The sequence below is a fragment of the Conger conger genome, chromosome 1 (genome assembly GCF_963514075.1).
Source record: "Conger conger chromosome 1, fConCon1.1, whole genome shotgun sequence".
Taxonomy (NCBI): Eukaryota; Metazoa; Chordata; class Actinopteri; order Anguilliformes; family Congridae; genus Conger; species Conger conger.
In genome coordinates, this window is record NC_083760.1 from 56136001 (window position 1) to 56158636 (window position 22636).

A 22636-nucleotide genomic window follows, 5' to 3' on the forward strand; every position below is an offset into this window, starting at 1 on the left:
GCCATACATGGACAGCAGGCTTTTGGGATGGATAACTGTCATAATTCTTCTGCATTTGGTTATCTTACTTTTATTCTTTATTGATTTAACTTCATTAAGGGAACTTAGTCATTTAATCTTAATAATTTTTGGGGTGGCTCTCATTGCGTCTCCCAGGGAGAAACCGCCACCCTAAACCGGTCTAATTCCATGATTAACCAAAGATGTATTTCAAATTTGAAATGATTCCCATTTGCTACTTTCAGCAGGAGCAGAGTGGAGTGCCGGGTTATTTATCAGCACGGTTTGTGAACAGCAATGTCAGTTTCAGAGATGACAGAGCTGTGGGCTTGGCCTGCACCATGCCATAAAGAGGGGGCCCGCATTCAGACGACTGCAGACTAAAACTAATTCTCCCCAATGGTTGCCGGAGAGTATTCCGCACACATGCCCCATGGTTTTCCATGGTCGATTACACACAATTGCTGTCTGTAGTATGTGGGAAAGGCTGTCTGGTTGTGCATGGATCTGCTAAGTTAATCCAAGGAGCCGTTTCTTCCGGCTCCTTGGAAAAACTCAAAGCACATTCGACAGAGAAAGGCAGAGCCACCCCCCCCCACCCCCCACCCACCCACTCCCACACCACCAAAACAATAGCTGTCGAGGAGAGAGACCTTAGATAGGCCAGGTTGTGTATGACTTTACTGTGTGGGGTGTCACAAATATGGTACGTTGTGTATGACTTTACTGTGTGGGGTGTCTCAAATATGGTACGTTGTGTATGACTTTACTGTGTGGGGTGTGCCAGACATCTCAGGCCGCGCCCTTGTCTTGTCCCAGTCACTTAGCCGTCCCTGTTTTGAGTTCACACTGTTGTCCTCAACCGAAGATCAGTCTGCGGCTGTGAGTAACAGAGTGAACTTTGTGACCACTTCAAAGTACAAAATTGAAAATTCAATTTTCATTCTGCTTAGTATTATGTGGTTTGAGAATACCCCAAGTGACTATAACAGTTTTCCACAGTGTTGCAATTGTTGTTCAGATGAGCATGATGAAGTGTCATCAAGGCAGAGTACAGTTTGAGTGGCCAGACTCCCTCATCCAATAGCCACACCACACTTCTGCAGCCACCACGATATCACCAGCAGTATATGGGCCTCTAAAGATGTCAAGGGAAGTGACAAAATCTCTCAGCAACAATGTGTAAGAAGCAGGTCAAAGCAATCATGAAATGTAATTCTGCACCAGGAAGAAGCTGTTTTCTCTTCTGACCTATTTCTGAAGCAGGCCTTAGTAGCGCAAGATGGTGGTGTTCTGACTCCCCCCTGGTTGAGGAAGGCATGGGTCCTGAAGCTAAATACCCCCGCCCCGTTCTGCTTCAGGACCAACCCCAACCTGAACTCCTGGCGAACCTGTTCATACAAGAAAAGGAAAGAAAAAAAAACCCCAGGGACTTCTGGCTGTTAAAAACCCCTGTAAAACCCCCCCTTCAGTACCCACCAATAAAGTGAAATGAAGTGGTGTTCGTAAGGGACTAAAATAGCCGAACTTCCTGTTTGAAGTGCGGGCAGAGAAGCGGGAGGCTCTTCAGCCAATGGGGTGGCGGTAAACAGGTTGCCACTGTTGTCTTCAGTCATTCAGCTTGTTGCAGATTGCAAATTCCACTTGGCTTCATAACATTGCGTTTGGCCAGGGCTCCTTTCCAAGGAACATGGGCTCCTAAGTTGACAAATTTAGGAGCACGCTAATGCTCCTAAATTTGCGTCCCAACTACTGGATGTGCTCCTGTATTGTTTTTCCAGTTAGCACGCATCAGGAGCAAATGCTCCCTAAGATCGGAGCACTGAAGAGCCCTGGCTTTAACATTTTTCCTGCACGGCAGAAATGCATTAAGGCTGTTAAGATTACCAGGTTCACTTCTAGTGGTTTTGATGTCTGCCATGTGGCGAAAATATTTAGTAATTAGGATATTAAATTCAGGAAGCCCCCACCACCACACCACACCACCCTCTTGTCTGCCCATTGGTCAGCAGATCCATCCTCATTGGTGGAGTGATCAGACAATACTAGTCTTTCAGTTCAAAGGCACGGTCTACCATAAGTATGGGTTTTGAGTCCGAAGTCAATTTGCTGCACTTATTCCAGCATTCCTTAACTCACCACATGATGATTTGCTGGAATTCAAAAATCTGAGCAGGCTCAGTCTATGTATGGTCTCCCTCGCTCTCTTTTCTTTTTTCTTGTTCTGCCCATGGCTCCAGATCAGAAGTGCACTACAGCATTGTGGGATTACCACTGTCTCTCAAGAGAGACATATATGCTCAAGGACATTGGCAACCATCTGAGATTTCTCTCGTTTTAAACAACCACCAATTTTATTACCATTATTCCGTTGTAGCTGCGGCTACATTTTTCACACAGTCGAGCGTGCCTAGCCCGGCCAGTCGCTCAATAAATGACACAGTGTGGATTATAGCTCTGGCGTGCGGGGATCTCCGCTGAGCTGTATCCTTCACACAACACAGGCTGTGAAAGCCCGGGTTCAGCTTGGGCTTTCTGTCGAAGGCCTGCAGGAATCTGGTCTCATACCTCCATCATTGGCTCCCCGCGGAGAGCGCTGGAGAGGGGGATGAGGAACGAGAGGGGGATGAGGAACGAGAGAAGGATGAGAAACGAGAGACAGGTAAACGGCAGCAGCCATGAAGAGCGGTGTCCCCCGTGAGGGACGGGGAAGGAAACCGGCCGTAAAGATTTTCTCCCTTTTTAAAAAATAAAGAAAAATGGACAAAAGAATAGACCTCGCGATGGCTGAGGAAAACATTTTTGTCCCCCTCGAGTATTATTCGGTTACAGAGTAGGAAAATATGTTTCTCCCTTTCTCCCATGGGGAGCTGTGATTCACTCTCCCTCTCGCTACGTCAGACCCGAGGCCCGGTCCAAAGGAAAGCGAGACGAAGCCCTGGGTTATTGTTAACAGCGGGACCAAAACAAGTGGCTGGGCACCGTTTCCCCGTCTTCGTCTCCCGCCGCCCGCCCCCCTTCCACGTGTTCTGTTCTCAAAGCCTATCAGTCATACTGTGACAGTGTCCAAGTGTGCTGATGACCAGAGGAACTCTTTCTTGTCTGTCCTGCAGACGGGCTTCTAGGGCTCAGGCCACCAGAACCTGGAACCCTAAGGGGAACGAGAACCCAACCACCGCCCACCCCGAACACCACCCCCTCCCTCCTGCCGGGAGTTAGACTGAGCAGTTACCAGTTAGTTCTTTACCAGTGTTTGTGTCAGTCCCACGGCCTGATTTATGTACAGCAGGTTCTGGTTTTGATTAAGCTGGGCAGTGGTCTTGCACAGGGGCTTTGGGAGTTCTGAGGAGAGATGGTTGTGCATGTAATAATACTGTATGTGGACCAGTATAATCTCTTGGTCTGTCTTCACTGCATGAAAATCCATTCCCTTTTTTCACTGTTTTGCAAGTTGTTCCCCTGGTGTCTTTTGGCTTTAAACACAAATCTCTTATTTTAACCTCTAAAGCAGAATAACCGCATTCAACGGAATCCATCAAGCGCTGCAGAATTGCTTTAGAAGTGTGGTGGAATATATTCCACTATAAAAATGTTTTTACTGTCGTTCTTTTGTCTTGAATTTGTTGATTTGATCTTCTATCTGTACTTCCATCAATGTGTAGTCTTTGTGGTGTGTGTATATTCTTGAGCTGTACTGTCTGCCTGTTTTGTTTGCTGTAATAAATCCAAATCCCTGCAATGCTATCTTTGCAATGCTTCAGGTTTATAGTGTGTTGATATTGAGATGACCTCTGACCTCCGTGCAGATCCGGTGCAGGCGGCCTCCTTCCTGCTGGAGCTGCGGGACGTGCTGCTGAAGACGGGCCTGAGGGAGCGGCACCGCATGCTGCTGGGGCCCTTCTGCTGCAGCGCCGACCTGGAGGCCAAGTGGTGCCGTCACAGCGGGAGCTCCGGGCCCGAGTCCGGCCCGCCAAAACTCCTGCTGGACCTGAAGGGGGGGCTCCTACAGGTTAGGAACCCCCCCCCCATCCCCTCCTCTCTCAGAGGGTTTTACTCTGTTTGGGCAAAGCTATACCATCCATTTCCAAGGATGTTTCACAGATTGCAGCAGCGCCTTCAGCACTGTTATCTGGAGGGAGGTTAACACAACAAAGTCGTCACGTAATTCTTAATATTTTCAGAGAACCATTTTTGGGCCATGCAACTCTTTTATTGTCAGCCTTTTAAATAAAGGTCATGCAGAGTGTAACGCATAGTAATCCTCAATTACGGTTGGCAAGGAAGGCAGTTCACAGGGTTTTTTGATTAATTTATGCACCCAAAGAAAACCACAAGAAAATTCTTCCCCTCAGACTCAAACCTGAAATCCCCACATTTTCCTTGTTTTGGGGCGTAGTCAGCCCCTGGCAGCACACTCCGTGTGAGAACGGGCTTTCCTGACTCACAGATTCCGGTTGGCGCGGCCAAACCCTCAGCGCTCCCTGCATGGGCGAAAGGGGAATAACGCTGGTTTATGCCCCGGTCACGGACCAGAACATCCAAAGCAGAGAGTCACCTTCACCTCCTGTTTTGTCCCCCTCCACCGCGCCTCATCCAGGTCTTCTGGGGACAGGAGCACCTGAACTGCCTGGTGCTGGTGCACGACCACCTGCAGAGTTACCTGCAGAGAGGGGGTGTGCTGGAGTCAGAGCCTGAGGATTTTATGTCCTGCCCAGTGCCACCCCCATCCCCCCCGGGCCCACCCTGCCCCAGGACGGAGCATAGCTCAGACGACCTCCGGACCGGCCTCTTCCAGTACATCCAGGACACAGGTAACAGCCCCTTCAGACCTACAGAAGTCTGGGCTTTCAGCCTCCCTGCACAATGCCATGACCCAGATGTTACCCTCGGATTGGATTTATTTGGTCACCAAAACAAAACAGTTGCCCAGTCAAAGCCAGAGAGTCAACAGTACATTTGGAAGATGTGACACAGAAGTCAGATATGTCCCACTGTTTACTAAGGCATAAACATACCAGTGTGCTCTGAGTAATATGCTGCTCACTGATATACCTGTTTATCCTTCATTTATTCTGGAGGGTTGAGAATTTTATAATGTCAACATGCACTAATTGGTTATGTCTACAAAAAGGGGAGTGTCACGCTATTAATATAGGATGTCATCACAGTCCAGAGGCTGTCCTCTTTGTTAATGTTCGATGAACTTTCATCGACTGCCAAGCTCACTGGTTAACTTTTCTTCATGATAAAACTAAAGACCTAAAGAAGAGCAATGTTTCATGAATGGCAAACTGGTGACATTACACGGACACAGTATAACAGTATGGCAGTGGTTGCTGCAGTATGGTACAAATTGCATCTAAATAACTATTTCTACGACTGCGTTGTGGTCTTTCTGTCATAGAAAATCCTGGGTAGCTTTAGTAAGATGTTACATTCGGTCATTAACCTTAAAGTACCCCGTTATACGGGGAAAAAAAGACGAAGACCGTTACAGAAGATTGGGAGCCTATGAACCATAGTGTAGGCTAGTCCTCCTTTTAGCATGACCAAACTCGCTGTTCCATTATCTTTCCTGACTGCTTGTTAGTAAATCAAAAAACCTGGGCTGTCATGATGACTCACGGCGTTCCAGGTCTGCCATGTCGGAAGGGACGAGCCCAGTGACCTAATGGCTGTCTGGCTCTGGCGAGCAGAGTAGGTGCCATGGTGACAAGGCCCAGCACTGAGATCCAGGCATCTGGGAGTTTGGCTGAGGGACCCCTGGCTACAGTGAGACTGCCTGGATCCACTCAGCGGGGGGTGGAAAGGGGGGGGGGGGCGTTCTCATCCATACACATCACGACAGATCAAACTTCCCCCAAGCCTCACCACCCTTCTCCCCCGTCAGCTGCGGTCGAGCTCTCCGCTGCATTTGTTTGTTGCATTGTTCCACGCTCTTTGATGCACTTAATACTGTTTTGATTTTAGGGAGGAAAAAGGGCCTTTTCGGTAGTAAAAACTATCTGTACGCAACATGCTACGAACGGGGAAGGGCTTCTGGAAGCTGGTACACAAACGTGGCCTCTGGGCGCAGAAGGGAGATGGAGGGGAACAGCTGCGATTTTCCGTGGAGAAAGAGTGAAAAACAAAACAAAACAAAAACAAGGGCCGTTCAGCCGCGTCCATTCTTCATAGCGTTGCGAAAACCCCAAGAAGTATGGGAGAAAAGTCAGCGTAAAAAGACAAGTCAAGTACAGATTGCTTCTACTCTCTCCCACAAGGAGGGCCAAACAAAGCAAGCTAGGTTGCTGGGTGGCTCATCCTGTTAAGGCATCCCGTCCTAGCACATGGACAACCACAACAGTCAGTTTTTGAAAGTTGTGCTTTCCTCTTGTCCACAGCCTCCCAGAAGCTTCCGGGGACATACGAGGTGGTGTTCTACAACGAGACGGACGACAGTCCCGGGGTAATGTTGTGGCGCTACCCTGAACCTCGGGTACTCACCTTCGTCCGAATCACGCCCGTCCCTTTCAACACCACCGAGGACCCCGACATCAGCACCGCCGACCTGGGGGATGTGCTCCAGGTCCGTAACCCCACCACCCTAAACTTACATGAATTTCCCAACATCAAAATAAGGATTTTTTTTTACATAACTGTATATAATTAGTCGGAATGGAAAAATAACTGCTTCCAAAAAACATATTCATTTCATTTATTTAATTTCAGAGCACTTCAGGATTAGTACTTGTCACAGGGATTACTCTTCTGTCGGGTTCAATTGTGAGGAAACCACCTGCTATCTTGTGAAAGTCTCATTCGTACCATTCTCCTCATCGCTCAAATCCCTGTTTAATTCACAGCAGGGCCCTTTCTACTTAGTTGGGCAGATGCAGGGTCAGGCCTCAAGCTCCTTTAATGCGTTCATTTGAGTTATGGATTCCTTTGGCCTTTTTAATTTATGAAATGTAATTGATTCTTTGTAAGAATGCAAATATGTGGTTTGAATGTTTTTAACAGAACATTATAATGCTGATGTAATGACCGTTCTGGAACAACTGAAAAAACTTTCCAAAAATCTGACTCTTCAAAGAGTTAAATGAAGTTTTCCCAAACTAGGCTTTGGCCCTCAGGCATCGGCAATGAAGTCCCAAGTAGTCCTCCGCAGAATGGAAAAATATTTTCCTTTTAGTAATACGTTTGCAAATTATAATAGTTTAAATAATAGTAATAGTTTTGCGGTGTTTACACTGTTCGTAAATTACATCATTTTAGATCTTCAGATTAAGTGAACCGTGGCGGGTATATTGTGATTGTTCTAATTGTGAAATATTTACATTTCCCAGAATAGTGACGTATAGGTCCATCACGGTTTAGAAATTTGACATCACGGTTTAGAAATTTGTTTCCATATACGATTGTGTTAAACACTCGTCAGTCAGGGTTGGATAAAGGGGTCAAAAGTTTAACCAATTTAGTGAGGTGGGGAGCTCCGGGGAGGTCATTCCAGGCACCGTTGAGATGAGTTATGGAACCCGTAGAAAAAATGATGGTGATACAAGGTGAAACGCTTCTGTCCTACAAGTGATGTAGAGTGGGAGTTGTGAAAACTGTCTCGCTTATTCAGTGGAAAAAAACACATTTAGGTAAGCGCTATTGGGATTTGTTTTTGTTGTTATAAACTGCTAGGTGTTCATCCGTATCTAATGGTCAAGAGCTGCTTTCATTAATAACCACTCGACATGAGAAGTCCTAGGTGTCTAGGCCCATCTGCCCTAGATGACGTGATTTGCTGGCAGCTCGTAGCTTGGATGTTTAAGCTGAACTGGGAGAGCAGAGCGGAGCAGGGCCCTCCACCAGCAGAAGCCCTCGGTTCACTACCGGATTCCTCCGGTCATCTCATTTCCATCTCTTTCCCCCACCGTCGGTTGGGCCAAGCGGAGACACAGAGAGGTTACAAGGTGTTGCAGATGTTTGGCTTGGCTCCGGAGGCTCACAGCTGCGGCCCACGATCCCCTGCTCTCCCCTCCCGCGAGTGATAATCAGGGAGACGCGAGGCGACGCTCACTGCAGCCGCGAAAGCTCATATCCGCAAGGCACGTTCCTCCATGACCTGATTATTTTTACTCCTCCTCTTAATCTACTATTGACATGGAGGGTCCGTCTAAGTCCCGTTCTGTCTAATGGGAGCCGTGCGGGGCTCCGGCGGTCTAACGCCGGGCCACACTACGGGGATGGCGGCGGGTCCCGTGTCTGTCAGGAGACGGACAAGGTTTTTTTGGGCGGGGTAGCTAGCGGGGAGCGCTCACATTATTGAACATGTGTTTTCCACATCGTCCTCGCTTTGTCTGGTATGAAGATGTCTCCCCTGACTCCTGACATGTCTCTTAACACGAATCAGGTGTCTGACTGACACACCGAAGGTGATGAAAGGGGGTAGTCCTGTCATCGTCCATTACTTAGCTGTGCGTTCGGAGCGGGAGTCGCTCGCAATGGCGAGTTGTTGTAAATCCCACGATGAGTAAGGGGTAATCATTCACAGGAGAGAGGAGAAAAGATGCATTTGAAGGTACTGAATAAAGAACAACTCCAGGACAGTGATGGAACCGGCCGCTCCTTTCAATCGGATCGTGTTTCGCCGCTCTCAAATTAAACGAGCGCAGAGTAATTATCGGACACAAGATACTTGATATGAATTTGACGTGGAGCCCCGATCCTTCATATTTTCATAGAAACGCTGGCGGATGAGCCAGCTCTGACGCAGGGCTTAACTGGAGGCCTTTGTCATTAGCCAGCCCAAAGTGATCCCAGCCTAATTGGTTTCAGCCTTGCTTTGCTGAGAGCTTTTTATTTGCTTTTCTTTTATATGGGACTTCAAAAGGGTTCAATTAATTCATTTTTTATTTGATTTCTCAGAGGCTGAAAAGGTCCAGCAACAGAGAACGGAAATGCAGTAATAAAACTCAGAAAAGCAGAAATAGCTTCCCCGCTCCCCGAAAGAATTTTAATTTATTTCTGAAGGGGAAGAAGAGAGGTCTCTAAATGACCATATGGCCACACGGAGCGGGGAAAGGGGAGATCGTGTCGAATCTCCAGTTCGCTTGCTCTCTCTTCCTCTCTGGTCATGCACTGCAAAAAGCAAAAAATAATTTATTTATTTAGTTTTAGTACTTACAGTATATTGATACTTAATCATATTTCTTTTTTGCATTGGCAACATATTGCCAATGAGGTAAGACGGTTTGACTCGTTTTAAGATTTGCCAATGGGCTAAGAACATTTCAGTTGTCAAGCAAACAAGCCAATATTTTCTCAGAAAAAAAAAAAAAGGATCTTAAGTCTTATAACAACCCTACAGTAGAAACGCTTGCTAAGACAGACAGTGCTTGCAGTGCAGGAAGACTGCGGATTGGCGGCTCGGGTACCTGGGGACCGGGAGACGCAGGTGAACAGTGCACAGCTGGGCTGTCGTCCCCAGCGCTCCGAAAAAATACACAAAAAAAACATGGAGAAAGATTTCCTGTGGAGAGCCAGAGTCTGGCTCAGCCCGCTGTCCCCAGAGCAGATCGCATTAACATTTTATAAAATCAAGATTTCCTGCATTTAAATAGTTGTGGTTTCGCGACTGGTTCCAGTATCTCAAAGGGGAATTTAAACCACTTCCATTAGTCAAAGCCGAATTGTTGCAGCATTGTTTTTAAATACAGTAGGAGGCACTGGGGGGTTTTGGGGAGGGTAACTTTTGGGTGTTTGTCCAGCAGTTCCCACCTGCGTGGGGAAGGAAGGGTGAGTCACTCTCACCTTCGCTCCACCGTGTGGTCCGCCGGTGAATCACAGTCAGGTGTCCTTTCCCCATATTCTCTATCTCTCTGAGGACTTCCCAGACCATGAGAACCATCGACCGACTACAAGGAATTATGATTCACTCCTTTAGAAAAATATATACTCACACTAGTGCTTGGGACTGGCTCAACACCGCACTTTTCCCCTTAGCTCACGAAAGCCTTTGATCTCCTTTGCATCCACGTCTTCCCAAAATTCCCTTTCCTGATGTCCCAGTCTCTCTTCAGAACTGTGAGTTTCTTTCCACAACCACCCCCCCCTCTTCTGCAGCAGCCCCCATCCCTCCGTTCCACGGCCCGAAGTGAACCACGGCTTTTAGTGCCAATAATTAAAATGCAGCTGGTGTTGCTGTCATCATTACGAGCAACATGGGCTGGTGGTTTTTTTTGGTGCTTCATTTATTTACCCCTCTGTTTCCAATATGTACCCCTTTCATGTTACCATTCCTCCATATTCCTTTATCCACATTCTCATTAGCGAGGAGAACACAACCTTTTCTAGGGTTTCAGACCTGCACTGAGGCAGATGTATTACTTCAGCTGAAGAGAGAGAGAGAGACGGGGCCAAAGCATATATTATTTTAGTGGGACAGGTCTCAACTAGCAGTGCATTAGTCACAGTTATTGCTCTGAAAAAATAAGAGACTGTCCATGTGGTTAATTTAAATTTGAGGAGCTTTACACCTCATACAGCAAAACTGCGGTGTTCAAAGTCTCAGGTTCCCGAGATTACAAAAATAAAGGTACCAGAAGGTCTTGTGTTTGGGCTTACTTCTGATTCTCTCCGCTCGTTAATTAAAATGCAGAACAGACCATGACTTTTTGCTTGCATTCTTTTGAAAAACATAATAAACTATCAAACTCATTTTTATCTAGTTTTTTGTTAAGCAGTGACAGGGCTGTCAAGTGGCTCATCCTGCTAAACCGTTGATGGGAATCGTTGTGGCAGTTCACTCTGCAGTCAGGAACCAAGCGCAGGATCTGCCAGTCATTACGTTACATTACATTTTATTTCACAGACTCTTTTATCCAAAGCGACGTACAAAATAGTGCATATCTAGGTCATACAACAAACAACTGAACTTGCGTGTTTGTTAGGTACAATTCATATAGGCCAACAGTCCCACAGTAGTGCATCCTTTACAGTGGCGTGAAAAATGATTTGCCCCCGATTTCCTATATTTTACCATATTTTTTACTATGGTTTCAGATCTTCATACAAAATATAATATGAAACCATAAGGAATGATGCTACATGATGATTGGAAACATTTAATTATCATTTAATTTAATGAAGGAAAGAGGTTATCCAACACCTACAGTATATCACTAAACGAAACAAAATAACTTGTTGTGCTACCTTTAGCAGCCACAATTGCAACCAAATGCTTCTGATAACTGGAGATCTGTTTTTCACATCGCTGATGAGGAATTTTGGCCCACTCTTCTCCGCATTGGAGGGATTTCATGTATGAGCTTGCCGTTTCAGGTCCTGCCACAGCATCTCAATGTCCCCATTGACTAGGCCTAATCCTAATTTTGTTTCTTTTGAGACATTCAGTGATGGACTTGCCCTTGTGCTTTGGATTGTTGTCTTGCTGCGTAACCCAATTGCGCATGAGCTTCAAATTGAGAAGGACTGATGACCAGATATTCTCCTTCAGGATTTTCTGGTAGAGAGCAGAATTCATGGTTCCATTAATTATGGCAAGTCACCCAGGTTCTGAAGCGGCAAAGCATCCCCACACCATCACACTACCACCACCATGTTTCACGGTTGGCTTGATATTCTTATTGTGGAATGTGATGTCACAGGACTCACGTATTCCAGAAAGTTCCACTTTTGATTCATCAGTCCACAGAACATTATCCCAAAAGGCTTGGGGTCATCAAGATGTTTTTTGGCAAATGTGAGAGCCTTTGAATGTATGTTCTTCTTGGTTAGCAGTGGTTTTCACCTTGCTACTCCCATGGATACCATTTTTGCCCAGTCTCTTTCTAATGGTGGAATCATTAGCGCTGACCTTATCTGAGGCGAGTGAGACCTGCAGTACCTTAGATGTTCGTCTGGGTTCATTTGTGACTTCCCAGATGTGTCCTCGATGCGCTGGTCGGCTAGCCACTCCTGGGACGATTTCCCACTGTCCCACTTTCCCATGTAACCCTTTCTAGACTGATATATTTGTTTTAACTTTCTCATCTCTGAATTTATTTAGATTCTGGCATAGTCTGCTGCTTGTTGAGACCTTTTAGCTTGCTTCACATTGCTGGAAAGGTTCTATTTAAGTGATTGTTATATTCAACCTGGGTGTGTCGAGTCTAATTCAACCCAATTATCTATTACATTTGGTGAATTGGTTGCTTGAGTAACTAAGGGGGCAATTGCATTTGGTGTTGGATTCCCTTTTTCCTTCAATAAATGCTTAAATGCTCAAATATGCAAAAAAAGAAATCAGGAAGGAGGCAAATACTTTTTCAAGGCTCAAGCATGTATATCGATGATTTACCTACAAACAGTATCAGTGTCATCCCTTCTAATGCAACTGAAGATATTGAGCAGAAGATAAAATAAGAAACGAGCAGGTCAGAGAGGGAAGGAGAAGTGAAGCCCACCCGTGACAGAGCTCTGGGGGGTTCGGGAACGCTATCCGCCGCGGCCGGGAGAGTGACGGAAACTGGAAACGGGATACGTAAACAAAGCGGGACTGCCAGGGCCTCTCCGTAAACACAGCCAGTGGAAACACATTCGGGAGCAATCCTCAGCATCCAAAACATTTGGGGCTTAAACACTGTTTACCAGACGTGTACACACAATCAGGGCAGAGGCTGACACTGTGCAGGGGGAGGCCGGGAACGCCGAGGGTTAAACACAGGCAGGTGGTTGTGTGTGTGGGAAAACTCACAGGCCGCATGCTGTAGATCACCGAGGAACCTGCGTCTTTTCACTCGCCCTCCCCCGTATTCTCAACGTTAGGTCTGTGAGAGGGTAGGAGTAAAACACTAACCCAAGAGTAAGTGGATGTACACACTTCTATATCACTTCTGTAAAATATTTGAAAACAGCCCGGGAGCCGTGAATGTAATTCTGGGAGGTGATATGGAAATGTGCTAGTTTTCATTGGGATCTTTAGGACGGGGGGGGGGGGGGGATAGGGGGAGAAAAAACCTGTCCGGAATATTTATGAGAAATTCCCAGAAAATGTGTGCAGCGCTCACATTGCATAAGGAGCATGACTTCATCGGCAGCGCTCTGCAGTTCCAGTCGGACTCATTGCCGGTCGCAGTCATTTGGGACAAATCCAGGCCAAGAAGTACAGGCCTTCCCCCCCCATTCCAGTTACAGGTGTGCTGATGAGTCCCGCTGGCATTTCATCATCGACGCGCTGTTCTCAATGGCGCTCATTGTGCGGTAACACGAGATTCACGGCGCGTAATGACCGCGGGAGACTTTCCAGTAGTAACACACAGAGCTATCCAAACTATGCCCCCCGTTCTGTGCCTGCTTCTCCCATAAAGTGTCGGGGATCGACGGCTAACCGGTAATGGTTAATCTGATTGGTCTTGGAGTCTTGATGAGGTGTTTGCACTTTATTCTCACCTCCTCAGTCATTCTTTGGCGGGATAGCTGTAGGGATACATTACATGTATTACATGTTTGGCAGGCGTATTCTCAGCCCTGGCTTGACATTAGCATGAAGCATGAGGTATCTGTCGAGATTATTGTATTGTATTGATATAAAGGGAAACCCTCCTTGTCATAAATTTGTGGCAAAAATCTTAGCTGTGAGGATACGTTACATGAAATGTGAGGTTGGCGGTTTTGACTTAACATTGGTGCTTGATGTTAGGGTTTCATGTAGCATAATGTACAGATCTAAAAGCAATGGCTGCACTAAAGCGTATTGTAAAAGCTGTGCGCTAGGACTGGACTGTGTGTGGCAGTCTCAATGCAGATGAGAGCAGTGAGGCTTGATTCGCTCTGCAGTAGGACGTAGCGTAGCATTAGCGTGGTGTTAGCATAGCATTAGCTGGCTAACATGTCTGTCTGTCTGTCCCGCGTCCCTGCAGGTGCCCTGCAGCCTGGAGTACTGGGACGAGCTCCAGCGCTCCTTCGTCCCGTACCGAGAGTTCAGCCTATCGGAGAGCAGCGCCTGCGAGCTGCAGCTGCCCAGCGTCAGCCTGACCAACGAGCAGAAGGAGCTGGTGGCCTCCGACCTCTGGAGGATCGTCCTCAACAACACGGCGGACGGGGGGGACGAGCAGAGGTGAGCGCCTCCCCCTCCGCACCCCCCTTCCAGAGAAACAATTTGGGTCGTTCTAGCCAGAGTTTGGCACCAGGAGTAAAAGGGAAAAAATCCAGCACTGTACCCCTCGCACATCTGGACCGCAGGAGCTGGGAGAGGACGTGGACGCAGTTCATATGGCACTAATGACATTTCCCAGAACACCCAGCACTTGTCAGGGCCGAGCCGGCGTCCTGGCATCTTACCTTGACTGTCTCTAATCGAGAGGCGAAAGGCGGGCGTGGTTGGTGTGGGTTTGTGGCATTCCTAGGTACAGCCGATACCTCCACCCACCCATCCCCATCCCTGTCCATCTGCTCATTTCTAGGTTTGTGTAATCAAACTGCCAGGCCTGCATTGTGTGTGGCTTTAAGAGCTCCAGAGGAACAGGGAGGGTGTACTAGCAAAAACATTGACGGAAAGAGGGAGAAATCAAATAATAAAAAGAGCTAGAATCCGGCGAAAAGCTAAATATCCATCTGCAATGCATTATAATCATTCTCCAAACAGTACATTTCCTTTATGTTTAAATTATTTGTCCTTTTTGATCAAAACTGATTCCCTTCCCCGCTCCTCGTTTCATCTCCCTTCCTCCGCTTTAAAAACTATAAAACCCACACGGCCTGCCAATTGAAAGTAATGAAAATTGTCAACATGTGATGCTTATCTTTTAAAGAGAATTACACTGTCCCTTTGTGTTAGGAAAGTTTTCCCGTCGAACGTTCACGGTGAATCATAGTAGCTACAAATTGCGGGTCGAACGGCCATTGAGGTTAAATTTACCAAGTTTCCGTTCAACTGCCATGACCGGCAATTCATGTGAATTGTTCTCTTTTAGCGATCATTCACACCACACCCCTCTACTGGAACCGGTGCAGCAGAAGTACTCCTCGTTCTTGCCATGTTCAAGGCAGTGGAGTTTTATTCCCATGATATTAGTCCAGCGACCTACCCGAACCCAATTGTAGTGCTTTTGGGTTTTGCTGAGACAGCTCCAATGCTCTCGCGGGGTTAAATTACGATATAGTAGTCGTGTGTCTGTGAAAATGGGGTCTCGTTCTCAGTCAGGTTGTCTGGTTAACAGGTTAGTCCAGGCTAGAGAAGTCATTTGGTGAAAGTCTGCAGGTTTATTATTGGACTGTGAGGGTGCGGGGTGTTCACTGTTCCTCCTTCCTCCGCTCAGCTCGGACAGCGATTCGGGGTCCCAGCTCCCCTGCGACCAGCTGGTCTCCCCGACAGCGCTGGCGGCCTGCACCCGTGTGGACTCGTGCTTCGCCCCCTGGTTCGTGCCGTCGGTGGGGGTGTCTCTGCAGCTGGCTCAGGCCGAGCTGCACCTGTGCCACCACCTGGAGCAGCTGGGCACGGGTACTGCACCGCCCCTCCGCCTGGCACTGAGGCCACGTGACCTTAGCCACAGACTCAGTCTCTTTACTCTTCACTGTCTGTATGAGGGGAGCCATGGTCTGGTCCTAGACGCTCGTACTGTAGTCAGTGAGGGAGGTCTTGTTCTGTTCTGGTGTGAATCTTACTGTTATCAGTTAGGGCTGGGGTTGTGTTCTGTTCTGGTGTGAACAGCTTGACAGACTGATATATGAAAGTAATACTAATGATAGCATGAACGTGTAAATACTCTTGCAATCTCAAATTTCCTGGAATCTCCAATAATTCTCTCCCGTCGCGTGTTTGTAAACGTGTTTAATTTTCACACTGGGCTTCATGGAGTAACGCGCCTGCTCTCTCCCGGCTCCTCCCAGCCCCCGCCCGGCGGCTCCGCCCCTTCCTGCCGGACAGGAAGCTGCCGCAGGAGCAGGAGTACGCGGTGGCGGGCGCGCGGGAGCCGCGGGTGTACCTGCGGCAGTGGAGCAGCAGCAGCGGGCAGCTGTGCCAGGAGCTGCACTTCTCCAGCGAGCTGGACTGCAGGCTGCTGGAGTACCGCAACCTGACCCTGCTGAGCCTGGTGCAGCCCTTCATCCTGCAGGGCCAGGCCGCCGCCTCCCGCTGCCCCCGACAGCGCCTGCTGGACGGCAACGTCTTCATCGACCCCGTCTTCGTCAACGTCAGCCAGTACGCCATCCACACGGTCGACACCGCCCTGCAGGCCTGGAAGCAGGTGAGTGGGTCTCCCACCCAACCTAACACCCCCCCTTGTGTGTCGCCGTCATTTAATGAATTCCTTTACATTTTAATTTAACCAGGTTAGTCTCATTGAGATTAAGCAATCTCTTCTCCAAAAGAGACCTGGCCAAGGAAAACAGCACAAAATTACAGACACAGGAATCAAAATTTTTTTTAAGAAATTCAGAGGAAAAGCAAAACCACAACAATATTACCTCTTATGGGTCAAAACACTTACAGTTACACTTACACCTACGCTCTGTAGGGCTGCACCGTATGAGGAAAATATGTAATATTAACGTTGTTGACTATTGCGATGACGATATGACTTGCGATAAGCATTTATATTTATATTTTGACAAAGAAATATTGAAGTGTGCACAGTTCTCATGTCTTTCTGCTTTAGGTGCACTGCTAGCATACTGTAGGCCCCAAACATTGACTAGCCTATGCCCACTGAATACAAAAAAAATTAATGCATTAAATGCTTTTATTGAACGAATTGCACATGAACAGCCAGTCAATTTAGCAGAACATCAATTTAAATAAATACTAGTATAGTTCAAGCAGTCTGTCGCGACATGTTTATCTTGCATGTTCCTCGATGACCTGTCCTGCAGTCCTAATGCTCAGACACAGGGATCATCAAATCACGGTCCTCGTGAGCTGCTGGTTTTTCCACCCGCCCTTTACCTGGGAGTCATGCATGAAGAAAGTCTGGCCAATCTCTGGCACTAATTGTTCTGTTCATTAGCTGGGAGAAAAGAAAACCGGGCCTGGATTTGGACTGGGGCCAGATTATTCCTTGCTCTACCACATCATGTAACTTGGAGGTCCCTGTATGAAGCAGGGGTTTGTTTTTGAGGAGGCTTTTGAACCTTTAATGGAGAGACATTACCACCATTACCTGAAGCTGTGTGCTTTATTAGCGTAGCCACATCGAGGGAGCAGTTGATAACTACAACACATGTTTAATGTTATGCAAGTTTGAAAAAAAATACTATAAAAGGAAAGCTATGAAAATCACTTTGAGTTGCAGGGCGAACGGTTGAGTCTGGCCTGGGCTCAGCCACTTCAGGAGTCTCATCAGCCGTTTCGGGTCTGGCCAGGATGGGTTCGTGTGAACTACAGCCCGTGAAAGCACAGTCAGATCTTCTGCAGGCACCTGCCAAGGTTTAGACTGGCCCGGGACCCACAGCAACCGTTTCTTTGATCGCCCGCAAACAGGCTCTCTGAAGTCTAAGCTACGCCCGTTTTAGAAGCTAAAATAAGACCTCGAAAGCTACTTTTGTGCACTGGTGCATTTTGGGATGGGGAGGTTGGGGAAAACAACATGAACCAAAGAGTGGGGGGGGAGATGAATAACATTTCTCTTAGAAACCTCTGTTTAGTAAACACAGTCGCTGTTGCGTATCTTTCTTTTAAAACGTGCCTGACCTCATCTGTTTTTTGTCACACATTACTGTACTTTTAAGTGAACGTAAGAAAGTTCTAGCTCCTATCCCCGTAAGCGCCAATACAGTGCATAAAACAAGGAACAAAGTCTCACTGGAGACAAAACCTCATGTTCAGTCGATCTGCGGTGGGCAAACATATTGGATTTTGCAAATGCACTGAAATAAACAGTCATAAATTCGGTTATCGTCTGGATTCGTCGTTAGAATATTAAACGATACTGATGCGTTTTGGATGCGTCTGTGTCCATGAAGAGTACAGAGTACCCCCTAAAAGCCGCGGGAGGTTTCCGTCAAGCCTGTTTGTCGGGCCGACGATTGGGAAATCTGCAAATTTATCTGCAGATGTCCTCATCTGCGATTAATCAGCGCGTTTTGCATGAAACGCTGTGCCAGCGGATTACTGTGAAAACAGAATCAGACTCCCTGCATCTGATTCCTGTCAGAGCTCATTCCTTTATTATTGCTCCTTTCTTTGCATTTTATCCCCCAAAAACAAACCGCCCCCTCCCCCTCCTGCTGTTTCTGCAACTGAGGAAAATGTAGGTCTTGCGTAGGTCTTGCGACCAGACGAAAGCGTGTTTTCTGCACACAATCTGAAGGGCCCGAGTGAAAGAGGCTCGTTCAGCACCCTCCCAACACCCACGTCATCCCCACCTTTCCAAATCAGGGCAACACTCCTTCATTTCAGAGCTTTTTTATTTAAATATGCTGTACTGTGCAGAAGTCTTAGGCACCCTAGACTTCATTATATATGTTTATTTTTTGTGTGTGTTAGTATAAAAGAACACATTTGAGATTTCCAAGTATTCATTTTTCCAAAATATTTAATTTTACAGAGACATTTTTGTATTTAATTAAAAAAAGTTACATATTACTGTAAGCAATTGACTATTTTTTACATAAAAACTTGATCAAGGCTGTCTGAGATCAGAAGCAAAGAGCCAACCACAGTCTGCAGAAGAACTGTGGAAAGTTCTCCAACATGCTTGGAACAACCTCCCTGCTGATTGTCTTATAGAACTGCAGGACAGCGTTGGCTATCTCAGAGACGCTCTTATCCAGAGCGACGTACAACAAAGTGCAAATCAAACACAAGAACAAGTGCAAAAGTGGACCTGAGAGGACATGAATTATTTTGTATTATCTGTACAGAATGTTATACAGGTGCCTAATACTTTTGCACAGTACTGTATATATTTTTTCGGTGAAGTAAACCTCGTTGTTCGATTAATCAGAACCGTGCGGCAGGTACCGGAAGCGGTCAGTCTCGACTGAAACAGGGACGCGGGGAATGTTAACACACGCCGCAGAAGGGTATACTTGCGTAATCGTCGCACTCATTTTCTTGTTTCCTGGTGTCGAGGCTGGCCGCCACCCTGTTGTGATGTGGTGGTGGGTGGGGGGGTGCGTGGAGGGGCTCAGGAGGCCTGAATCAAAGGGCAGCGGCGGGCCTCTCTCCGAGCGGGAGCTGGGAAAGACATCCAGCCTTCCGTGGGGAAGGGGGGGCCGGGGGCGGGGGGCCAAAAGCCACACTAAAGCACAGTAGTATTTATACACCCCACTTTCTCACAGAGCACAAATGTGCACTTAATGTACAAGGCGAAAGAACAGGGCTTTTTTTTCCTTATTCGAGCGCTTTCTGTTTTCCTGTTTGGTCCCCTAAAGAATGGTTGCAGAGAATATCGGGTTCCTGCTCGTAACAGATGTGGAATCTGACATTATAGTTTTTCTGTTGTTTTTTTCCCCCCTACTTCATAGGTGGAGTTCCATAATCAGATTATTGCTCTTTTTTTAACATCCACTTTAGTACACACTGTGCTGTCTAACTTCTGCTTGGAATACGTCCAGATCTATAATTTAATGTGCGTTTCCCTCGTGTGGGTATTGTTGTCCCCCTCTCTCTCTCCTTGTGTAGCATTTTGTAGCCTACTGACAATATTTTGTGTTAAATGTGGCAACAGGCCCTATGGTGCTGTGTTTTTGCAGCATGCAGTAATGTTATGCCAGTTCAAATGGTCGTAATCGATACTTCGAATCCCCTTGAGTCCAATAACTAGTTTTCATGCCATCTATGCGTTTTAATAAGCAGGACCTGTCGATTATTAAAATATGTCAATATCCATGCCTGCACTTATAAAAAAACCATTGATACATATAAAAAGATTAACATCTCACGGCAAACCGTTTTTTGTCCGTGTATCGCGTGTCTCTGAATGCGACTGGAAAGCTGATATCATCAAAGGGGGCTTAAACTGGCATTTTAAAGATGGCAAGAAGTTTATAAAGCTCGTCATCCCCAAACGAAGCCTAAGATTGCATTCCGCTATAAAAATGAAATGGATTTGAACTCTGTTCACAGCTGTCCCATTGGAATGAGAGGCACTCTGTCCAGCAGCTTTTTAACGGTGTACGATTTCCCATCCGCTCTCAGTTGCGGCCATGCAGGATCAGAACGTGCTTGGCACGGAAGCGTCAAACTTTATTGCGCCTCTCCGTTACCATCTCTAACTTGCTTTTTTAAACAATGGGGTTTGGGTACTTCTCAGGGTGCTTTCATAGCAGCGCTCCCAACAGAAGTTCTGGAGACGCGCTGGGTGGGGAACGTTTGTTCTTCTGCGAAAACAGCCGCCAGAACCCGGTCCGGTTGTTTTGGACGGCGCGATGGGTGATTCACCGACTCCGAGGGCCGGTTAGGAATTGCGTGCGCTTGAATGAGAGAAGCGTGCACCCTCCGCTGGAGCCAGTGTTTTCGCAGGGCTGGAGGAGCTTGGCGTCTAGGCTTGCATGCGAAGTGATGTTCGGGTGGATCGCAACGCCGGTCGTTCGACGTGTATGACTAGTTTTTTCCGCTAACTCCCCCTGCCCGTTCGCTGTAGGTGGGGGTCTCAGTTCGCCGTCTGATAATAAACAACATTTTTCTTTTGTTTCATCAAAAGTAATAATGTTAAGGGTTGGTTTGAGTGGGTGAAGTTGATGACTGCAATGTAAGGCTCTGATCTGAGGGAGGGATTTTCTCATATGTCCAAAGTCTGTATGGATGTTTTGTGAATTGCGTCGTGTAGAGAACAATGTCAAGTTTTGTGGTCCTGGTATAATGTATGTAGTGTCGGGTCTGTCAGACAGTTTAAGAGTGGGGGAGGGGGGGGGCATGTTTTTGGGGGAATTGCCTGTCCTATTAGCTGGTTGATGCTGCTCCGTCCTCCAGAAGTCTGTCACATGATTAAAGTCCCTGTGGAGGCTCATTGGTTCCCAGCGTTGATGTCATTCATACCGCAGAAAGCTGAAATTGTGATAGCTGCCTAAAAAGCCTCTACTAAACATTCCCGCATGCATACACACACACAGACATATGCCTAGATAAACACACACCATGCATGCACACCCCATACGCACATACACACACGTATACACACTTACACTTACACAAACATGCATGCACACACACACATACTCACAGACACACACACATACACACAAATGCACACACGCATAAACAAGCACACACATAAGCGCATGCACACACACACACATGCGCACACACATACATACACATGCAGACACATAAGCCACACACATAAGCACACACACGGCACACACACACGTGCGCACGCATGCTACGCACACCACCACTCTTTCCCTGCTTCTCACTGGTCTCCTCTCCTCCTCCTCCTCCTGCAGAACCAGGACCAGGACGCAGACGAGCTGGTCTTCAGCCATTACGTGATCTGCAACGACACCCACGAGACCCTGCGCTTCGGCCAGGTGGACACGGATGAAAACGTCCTGCTGGCCAGCGTTCACAGCCACCAGTACAGCTGGCGTTCCCACAAGTCTCCACAGGTACCGTACCTCAGAGCCAGCGCTCATAACTAGGGCCTAACCCCCCCTTCCCCTTCCCGCCGACATCATCTTCAGCCACCGTCTCTCCCTCCTCAGGAAGCTCCACGCGCCTGTGTCGCGACAGCGCCGTTATTGAACGTTCATCGCCTTTAACCCTTTGTGGTTGGAAGGTTCCGGTTCAGCGGGAGAGAGCGGAGGGTATCTGAAATGAGTTCGGAAGGCGAGCGCGTGTTCAGAGAGCGCTGTTCTCGAAGCACGTGGAGGAAAGCTGAGCCGAGAAAAGATATTTGCGTAATTATGCACAGTGCTGTCAATCATGCTGTATTAATCAGTCATCAGTCACACGGGGTCTGCTCTCTGACCTCACCAGGTCTTAACAAGGGGCCGTGCAATGAAGCACCAAGCTCCTTATTTTACACAGTGAGCTCACTCTCTTAATGTCGTTTTAACGGATTCTGGCAAAGCTGAGTTCAGCCTGTCCTCATCTTTCAAATATGTTATTTTCGAGATGCATTCCGCGCGATTAACTCGCGTATCCCCTGCGATATTGACAGTTCTGCTTCAAGACGAGCCTCCCCTGACGTTTCGAAATGAAAACAAGGGAGGGGAGTGGGTTTGGAAAAACGCGGTATTATAAAAAGGATGAAATGGATGAAAAACACTGTTCGCTGAGACACGGCCCCCTTGTGTCCGCAGTGATACAGAACTCAGAACTATTAAAATGTATTTACTGCACCGCATGCGGAAAACGGACACTGATATGGATTGGATGTCTGCCACGGTGACACTCTTAAGCTATTGTTTGTCCCGGTCTAGTCCCGCATGACTGCGCATGAAGTGGTTTTAGCTGTTTTTATAGTCCTTCTGTGCTTGCCAGTGTCTGAAACAGCAACTTTAGTAATAAGAGTGTGCGGGGGAGAGGCCTCAGGACAGGATTTAAACTTAGTCCCCAACTGAGTCCGGTGCTCACGCCACGAGATGTCAAAGGGCCAGCCCTCCGGAGCGGATGACATCATGCACCGGAAATGAACCTGGCCCTGCTGACCGGGCCCCCAGAGCCACCCGGAACCGGGAGAGCCGAACCGGGCATGGCTGTGAAGCGATCCGTCCCTCTCTC

General features: G+C 47.4%; 1 protein-coding gene across 3 annotated transcripts in view; it reads left to right on the top strand.

Annotated features, from left to right (window-relative positions):
• LOC133126743 (intermembrane lipid transfer protein VPS13B-like) overlaps positions 1–22636 on the top strand; it is a 303636-nt gene that overhangs the window by 244552 nt on the left and 36448 nt on the right. For all 3 annotated transcript variants that reach the window (XM_061239088.1, XM_061239080.1, XM_061239095.1), the window contains 7 exons: positions 3807–4009; positions 4598–4811; positions 6384–6568; positions 13893–14089; positions 15291–15472; positions 15862–16217; positions 21358–21519. In XM_061239088.1, the coding sequence (XP_061095072.1) occupies positions 3807–4009; positions 4598–4811; positions 6384–6568; positions 13893–14089; positions 15291–15472; positions 15862–16217; positions 21358–21519 (1499 nt within the window). The remainder of the gene's footprint in view (positions 1–3806; positions 4010–4597; positions 4812–6383; positions 6569–13892; positions 14090–15290; positions 15473–15861; positions 16218–21357; positions 21520–22636) is intronic.